General features: G+C 62.6%; 1 protein-coding gene across 3 annotated transcripts in view; it reads right to left on the bottom strand.

The window, feature by feature from the left end:
* Positions 1 to 1638: 1638 nt before the first annotated feature.
* LPCAT1 (lysophosphatidylcholine acyltransferase 1) overlaps positions 1639 to 8379 on the bottom strand; it is a 42084-nt gene continuing 35343 nt past the window's right edge. For 2 of the 3 annotated variants that reach the window (XM_024981412.2, XM_024981413.2), the window contains 2 exons: positions 4745 to 4883; positions 1646 to 3700 (listed from right to left, as the gene is read on the bottom strand). In XM_024981412.2, coding sequence (XP_024837180.1) covers positions 3516 to 3700; positions 4745 to 4883 — 324 coding nt within the window. In that variant the 3' untranslated portion in view covers positions 1646 to 3515. 3 annotated transcript variants of the gene reach the window in all.

Genomic DNA, 8379 nt, shown 5'->3' with positions numbered 1-8379 from the left:
ATGGGGACGCGGAGATGCGCGGGGTTGGGGGGTGCCTGGGGACAGTGATTGGGGTCACCTGTCACTGCCCTGAAACTTCTCTGCTGCTCCGGGCTTGTCTGTCTTAAGGGCTCAGTTCCCCCGGATGGGATGCTCCTACTTAGGGACACAGTGGAGTCACTGCCCTGCAAGCTTAGGTGGTCACAGCTGTTAGGGGTCCTCCTGCCAGTGAGGCAGCAGGATGGGGTGCTGTTACAGATGCTAATGACAGCAGAGAGGGGGCAGGGGACCCTCTGGGTGCCTCTCAGCTCTTTCCTAGCTGATACTGTGACCAGTGGAGGCAAGACCACAAAGGCTCCAGGTGCTTTGGAAACAAAATGTGACTCCTTTCTCTTGGGAAAGACCCGACTGGTCAAGGTATGTAGGGACTGTGGCCTGGGGGTGGGGAGGAGGGGAAGGAAGCAGAGAATACCAGCCTCAGCCGCACACCAGCCCCCGGAGGCAGGAATGCAGTGCCCTAGCGACTGCCTTCCTGACTGGCATGTGTGTAAGTATGTTTGTGTGCCTATGTGTACACATGTATGTGCATGCATGTGGGCACATACGTATGCATGCACGTGCATGTGTGTACAAGTGTACGCATGTGCGTATGCACGTGCACACATGTGCACACATGTATGGACATGAGTGTGTGCGTACATGCACGTGCACGTGTGCACAGGTGTATGTGCACGTGTCCCCGTGCACACATGTATGCATATGCATGTACGCGTGCACATGTGCACGTGCATGTCCGTGTGTGCATACATGTACGTGCATGCACGCACGCACCTGTGTATGCATGCGCATGGATGTGCATGCATGTGCACATGCCTGTGTGTACGTGTGTGTGCACATGCACACATGTACCTGCATCTGTGCGTGTGCCTGTGTGTACACGTGCATGCATGTATATGTGTGTGTGTGTGCATGTATGTACACCCCCCTCTTGCTTTACAGTGGGGACAGCAGTGGTAGTGAGTGGGAACTTCACCACCTAGTCTCCCGCGTGACAGAGCATCCGATGTCCACTGGCACTAGAACTAAGCAGAGGCGGTGGGACCCCACTTTCTCGGAAGTGAAGCTACGCGTGGAGGAGGGGTCATGACATCACGGGAGTCACTGCCTCACGGGGAGGTCAGGATGGACACTGCGTGGCCGCAGGGATGGACAGTGTGGTCACTGGCCACCCGCTGCTCTCAGCAGAACCCTGTGTTCACGACTCACGACGTTCGGCTTTTGGGGCTGCAGTACCTCAGCTCTTCCTTCTATTTCTAAATCCTTTACTGAGTCGATGGGCCCGAATTCAAGATCCCTGCTGGTCTCTGCTCAACAGCGTGTGAGGAAGGTATGGGTTTCACTGAGAAAGAACAGAAACTGACACCACAGGTCTGCAAACAGCCTGGGAGGTTGAGTTCTGGGAAACGTCAGCTGCTGTCTATGTGAGCATGAAATATCCAGACCCTCCTGTTATCCAGAAAGTGTTTCCTACGGAATTTCAATGACTGTGCTTTCCCAGCCTCCTAGAAAAGCAGCAAGAAACCATGCAGACGGTGCTCCTGTGACAGGCTGAGTCACGCCTGCTGTTGCCTTTCTAATAAAAAAACACACATAACAAAATGCAATCTCAAGCATTTAAGACGCTATGTTTTATTCGTTCTATTGAAAACCTCTGGCTGTTTTGGAGCTGCCCATTCCCTCCCCCACCCCCAGCACCCTGTGGGGCCCCTGCAGGCGGTGGGCCCCTCGCAGCTCCTGGTCCCACCCAAGGGGGATTCACCCCTGAGCTCTGTACATTCACAGCTCTGAACCCACGGCCCTAAGTCACTACGAAAGAGAAAAGAGAATCAGGAGGAACAAACATCCATTCAGGGTCTGTTTATCAGAGATTTTTTCCTGAAAACGCATAGCAGCGTTTCATTCAAAACCCCTTCATCCACAGACGCGGGCCGAGGCCCCTGCTCAGAACATCTCGGCTCGTTCACCTCCTTCATGGCCGGGCGCGGGGCTTTGTCTTGTAAAGATGAACCTTCATGCACTCTATGGTCATGACCTCAGTCCTGTTTGCTGCCAAGTCTGTGCTAGAAGTTCTGTGTCCTACAGGCCAGCGCCCTGGAATGATGTCCGGTGCCCCCTGCCCCACACGGGGCGGGAGGGGCTCTGGAATGAACGGAAGTGAAGGGGGTTTCCTTTCCTGACGCCTGTCCTTCTGTCTGTCGACATGTAGGTCTCCGAGCCTCAGGAAGTCAGTAAATATTTGTTCTGCAATTCCAGCTCTGGTGGCCACTTTCCATGGCCCTAAGACAAAATCCAATCGCCTTGGAAATTAAAAAAAAAAAAAAAAAAATCCCAAACAAACCCAGAAGCTTTGCTCCAGAAACACACTGTGTGGTTGTCATTGTGCTTTGAGGACACGTTTCTAATCATGTCCTGAGGAAATGAATCAAGGTCATTTCGTGAGCGTGAAGGAGGCCCCTGGAGCCCCTCCCTGAGCCCGGAGCTGCTGCCCCCCACCTCCGGGCATAGACAGGGACCCCAGCCCCCAGGTCTCCCTGAACCCCACCACCGGCTCCCCACACCTTCCTTCCCTGAGGCTCCCCTGGCTCCTGATACCCCGGGAAACCTGGGGCAAAGGAGGGTGCTGGGGGGAGTCAGCGGCTGGCGGAGCCTCCTGGGGACTGACTGTGCCCTCAGGGTGCCAGCCGGGGAGACAGGAGCCCCCGCCGGTTTCCACCGCGGCCGGACTCCCCTCCCCACGCTCTGGGCTCTGGTCCCAGCCTGCACTCGCTGAAGTGGATCCGGTCACCCCGAAACAGAAACCCCAAGCTGGTGTAAGAGCAGCGGGGCTGAAGAGGGCTGAGGCGGCACGAAGGCGGCTCCGGACGGGGCGCCTGTGGCTCCCCAACGCAGGGGCGGGGCAGGGGGGCTGCCCGGATGGAAGGGGCTGGAGAGAAGGTCAACTCAAAGCCCCAAAGAGCCCCAGGATCTACCAAAAAAGGGCCTATAAATAAATATCCTCCGACCCTCAAAGGAAAACGAAGTAGAAAAACGATTCTCTTCTGGTAAAAAAAAAGGCTGAATGTTTCCTGAAGTATCTAAATGAAGTTTACAAAAGACTCATGAGCTCCTGCAAATATAGAAACGTTTAAAAATCCGACGGCGGCCCCGCCCGCGGACTCCGCGGAGGGCGGCGGAGACTGTGCTGGAATCGACACGCGGGCGGGAGTCACACCTTCAAGTGCCCGTGGAGGCCGCCGGCCCGCACTGCCTGGACCGGACCGGAGGGCCCGAGGGAGAGGATGGGGGCAGAGCCGAGGCTCGAGGTGAGGACAAAGCAACTGGGGGGCCCCCGAGCGCCGCCTGGAAGCGGGCGGAGCGGCCCCGCGAGCTGCTGCGGCTTTCCGCCCAGGACCCGGCCCGAGGGCAGGGCACAGGCAGCTCGCGCGGGAGTGTGAGGCCGGCTGAGCACAGGCCTGGTCTCTCCAGACCCTTCCGCCCTAGTCCAGCTTCTTGCGAACAGGCTCCGTCCCAGTGGCCGAGTTTTCGGGGCTGAAGTCGGCGCAGAAGCCGTTGGGGGTGGGAGCCGGGGGCGTCCGGGCGCAGCTCCGGGGGCGCGTCTGCTCGGGGTACAGGTATTCCTCCGCGAAGTCGGGGTTCGCTTCCGCGAACCTCTTGAAGTCGGCTGGAGAGACACGGGCACCTTGGTTTAGAGCGTGGGGGGCAAAGGTCTCCAGCCTGGCGTCTCTCCGGGCGCCCCCCTCACACCCAGGGGCGTCTTGGGATCGACGTGCACGCCCAGGAGGATCGACGTGCACGCCCAGGAGGCCCCGCGCCCGTTTTCTCTGTGGCGCTCCAGTCACCGCGGAGACCTGGGCGGCCGCCACGCAGCCTCGGCCACGCCCTTCCGGGAACTGAAGGCTCAAGTCCGTGGTGTGTCCTGAGTGCTCAGTGTCCTGAGATGGACTCGGCTGTGCCCTGGGGACACCCAGTGCAGGGTCCCCCTGAGCCCTCGCGGGGCCTGTGCTGTGTCTGCCGGTGACTCTGAGACCTGGCTTCTGGGTGGGGGACGCCCTGGGGCTTTGCTGGGGGTGCCCTGGGGGCTCGGCGATGCTCTGAGCCCCAGGTCGGGGCGCCGCAGGCTCCAGGCGGCTGCAGAGAAGCGCCCGTGCTCCCTCGGGCGGCAGGAACAGCCTCCATAGGGTCTGCAGTCTGGGGGCTCAGAGCAGCGGTAGCCCTGGCTCCCCGCGGCCCCTTTACCGCAGGCGTGCACATCCAAAGCGAGGCGTGGCGGCTCCTCCTGACATTTGGATGTGATTTTAAAACACAGCCAAACAAGGTGACCTTTCCTGAGCAAACTCAGCGCTCATCTCAGGGAGATTACGGCTCATCCTCTGATGAGCCGGCTGCCCTCGGGGCTCCTGCTGCCCTCGTCAGGGTGGATTCCCGCCCGAGGCGCGCAGCCGTCAAGTGCCAGGGCCAAGCCCCCCGGAGAGGAGGTGCCCTAGGAGTCAGGGCGGAACCCCTCCTGGCCCCAGGGGCCCTGATCTCCGCCCAAAGGCAGCCCCTGGGGAGGGCGTCTGCTTCACTGCCAGACAGACCATGCAGTGAACCACCACACAGAGGAGACTGGGAGCCCTGCCCCAGCCCTGCCAGGCCCCAGGTGGCGCAGGGGAGCGGGGCGCCCCACCTGGCACGGGGGTGTCCTCCCCGGCTCCCGGCCACTCACCAAACGCGATCCTGCCCTTCCGCTCTTGGTCTATGGCCCGGAAGAGGTCGGTCACTGTCAGCTCCGCCACCCCCAAGGCCGTCTTGAGGATGCTGGACAGGGCGTGCTCCTCGACGCTGCCGTCCTGGGACCCAAACATCTGCGGGGCAGGGCGGGCGTCACCCAGAGGCCTCCCCTGCCACACAGTCCGCGGCTGTTCCGCTCTCAGGCTGGGCAGGAGCCCAGGTCCACGACCCAGCCCTCGGGCCTTGAACTCCCTGCTCTTACGTCTTAAATCCACCAGACACGGTGCTATGGACACTGCATTGCAATGGCCTGGCGTTCGGCCGTTGCCTGCGAGGTGCCCACTTCAGACGTCCCCCTGGGTGAACACACCACAGCCGTGACCTGTGGTCACTGGCAAACCGCAGGGTGAGGAGCAAGGCCGGCCCCCAGCCCCCAAGGTCCCCTTCCAAGGAGCCCTGGTGGCCCACTCAGTGGGCCACCTCAGTGATCCCCTCTCCCCTCCTTCTCTAACTTTCCCCCTTCTGCTTTGAATTCACCGCCGAAGAGTGAACCCCGAAGCCCCAGGCCCCACCCTCACCCCCCCAAAGGCAGAGCCCAATCCACTCTCTGCCAGTGACCTTGCTATGCGGGGGCGCTGTGGGCCCTCCAGGACCTGTGAGTGACAGGCCTGTCCTCTCAGGGGTCCCTGACGGTCATCGCTGCTGAAGTCTTGCAACCACAGTGAGGCCACATGGGCCGGTGCACCCACAGCCTCGGTTACCACCGGGCTGAGACCCACCCGCAGCCCCTGTCCCTGTGCGGCCCACCTTCCCAATGCCGCCCCTCTCACCCGGTTCTGGAGGAGGCCCCCTGGCCCCCCGAGGCTCTGGCAGAGCTGGGGGCTGCCCACCCCCGTGCCTCCTGCGGGCTCCGCTCCCCACTCTGTGACCTGGGGGCCCCCAGGCCCAGCTGCTCCCTGACCCCATGACCTCTGGAGTATCCACTCAGTCCTCCTGCCTGGAGGCGGGCTCCCCAGGGCAGGACACCTGCTCCCCGGGTCGGGCAGAGCTCAGGCGCCGCCCGGCGCCCTGGGGGGCTCACTGAATTCTGTCAGCAAGACGAACCGGCCACCTGCACGCACAGCTTTCCGGAAGTGGGAAACCTGCCACCAGGCGCTTCCAGCAGCCTCCACCAGGTTTCCGTGTTGGGGGGCTGCCTCCACTGCCTCCGGGGCCCAGCCCGCTCCCCGTCCACGGCCTGGGGCTATGGGGTGGACAGCTCCCGAATCCCCTCGTATCTCGCTTCCTCTTTACGTTTGTCAAACCAGGTTATCTGCAGACAGACCTCTCTCGTAGGCTCCAGAGCCCCACAGTCCAGCCCAGCCCGTGGGCGCCTCCCACCCACCAGCGCTGAGACGCTTTGGGGAGACGACCGGGCCTGAGGCCTGAATCTGTGATGCCAAAAGTGAGGGGACCTGTCTCTACATCCAGAGACGACCCTGCTGTCTGTCTGAGAAAGGCCAGGAGCCACCGGGGCTCCCCCCTTCACCTTCCTGAGCTGATGGTGTTTGCACCACGACCGTATCCGCAGGTCACATGATGATGACCATAAAGAAAGCTGGGCGCCGAAGAACTGATGCTTTCGGACTGTGGTATTGGGGAAAACTCTTGAGAGTCCCTTGGACTGCAAGGAGATCCAACCAGTCCATCCTAAAGGAAATCAGTCCTGGGTGTTCATTGGAAGGACTGATTTTGAAGCCGAAACTCCATACTTTGGCCACCTGATGCAGAGAGCTGACTCATTTGAAGAGATTCTGATGCTGGGAAAGATTTACGGCAGGAGAAGGGGACGACAGAGGATGAGATGGCTGGATGGCATCACCGACGCCATGGACATGAGTTTGGGTAACCTCCGGGAGTTGGTGATGGACAGGGAGGCCTGGTGTGCTGCAGTCCATGGGGTCGCAAAGAGTTGGACACGACTGAGCGACTGGACTGAACTGAACTGACAGCAATAGAGAAAGAGGAAACGAGGGACCCAGAAGTACGTTACGCTGCCCGCGAGTACCGCTCTGGGGAAGCCCCAGGTCAGCACGGGTCTCTGGGAGCCTGAACTCCACGGTAATGCTGCATCTCAACCATCGGCCCGGAAGGACTGTGACCAGCACGTGAGGAAGGCACAGGCGCGTCTGCACCCCGGGCAGGGCACCTCGCAGACCCCCGGGCAGGGCACCTCGCAGACCCCCGGGCAGGGCACCGTGCAGATCCCCCAGGCAGGGCACCGTGCAGACCCCCCGGGCAGGGCACCTCGCAGACCCCCTGGGCAGGGCACCGCGCAGATACCCCGGGCAGGGCACCTCGCGGACCCCCGGGCAGGGCACCTCGCGGACCCCTCGGGCAGGGCACGGTGCAGAACCCCTACACCGCGTCTCGGGGCCGCCTGCCCGCACCCGCTGAAGCGCGCCACAACCCTGGTCTGCGGGTGGGGACGGAGGAAGAGCCTGTGAGTCGTCAGCGTCATGTGGGGCGGCCCGTCCACATGAGCAGCACACGCGGGCGCCCTGTGGGGACACCGGACACGGGGCTGCCCACTGTCTGGGGGGCCCAGGAGGGGCGGTTCTTGCAGGGGAGGCCATCATGGAGAAGCACCGGGAGCCTCGGGGCAACTGCACAGGCAGCCCTGCCCCCGCCGGCCGGTGCGCCTGGATCTGGGTGGGCGCCCTGGCGTTCATGGTCGTGCTCGGCGGCTGCACTGAAAGCAGGTCGCCCGCCCCCCACCAGCCGCCATCGTGACGGCAGATTCTACCCAGTGGTGTCCGTGCAGCTGCTGCTGGGCCGCCTGCCGGGGCGAGGCTGGCACAGGGGCGATGAGCCCCAAGAGGTGCCTGCCGAGGCTGGAGGACGCGGGTAGGCTTTCCGGCCTGGGTCCACCAAGCTCTGATGCCGCCCGTTAATGCCTCTGCTGTGACTAGCAGAAGCCACCCTGTGCCGTGGGGGACCCTCCCAGCCGTGGGGAGGTCTGCTGGGGCTGGAAGGCAGAGGCGGCGTTCTCCACCCCTGAGGGACAAGGGTCCCCTGACCTGCACACAGTAGGTGCTCGTGAGTCTTGCTCATGTGAGCTGTATCTGAGAGATGGAGCCTGTCTCTTGGTGGCAAGGCCTCGCTCCGTCCTGGGGGGCTGACCCCACCAGGCAAGGCCCGCCTCACTCTGTCCTGGGGGGCTGACCCTGCTGGGCAAGGCCCACCTCGCTCTGTCCTGGGGGCTGACCCTGCTGGGCAAGGCCCACCTCGCTCCATCCTGGGGGACTGACCCTGCCGGGCAAGGCCCGCCTCGCTCCATCCTGGGGGACTGACCCTGCTGGGCAAGGCCCGCCTCGCTCCATCCTGGGGGGCTGACCCCGCTGGGCAAGGCCCGCCTCGGTCTGTCCTGGGGGACTGACCCTGCCGGGCAAGGCCCTCCTCGCTCCATCCTGGGGGACTGACCCCTCGAGACCAGCCTTCAGGACTGCTGGGTGGATCTGGGTGGGGCAGGACTCCAGCATGACCCTCTCCCCGCCTCCCAGACTCACTGCCCCCCTCATGAGCAGCCTGGCTCGGAGTCACACTGGGGCAGGTGGCTCTTCAGTCCTGAAGCCCTGCTTCCTTCTGGTC

Source organism: Bos taurus, chromosome 20 (assembly GCF_002263795.3).
Source record: "Bos taurus isolate L1 Dominette 01449 registration number 42190680 breed Hereford chromosome 20, ARS-UCD2.0, whole genome shotgun sequence".
NCBI classification, from domain to species: Eukaryota; Metazoa; Chordata; class Mammalia; order Artiodactyla; family Bovidae; genus Bos; species Bos taurus.
Note: the sequence above shows the minus strand (reverse complement) of the source record. Positions and strands in the feature narration are given on the sequence as shown.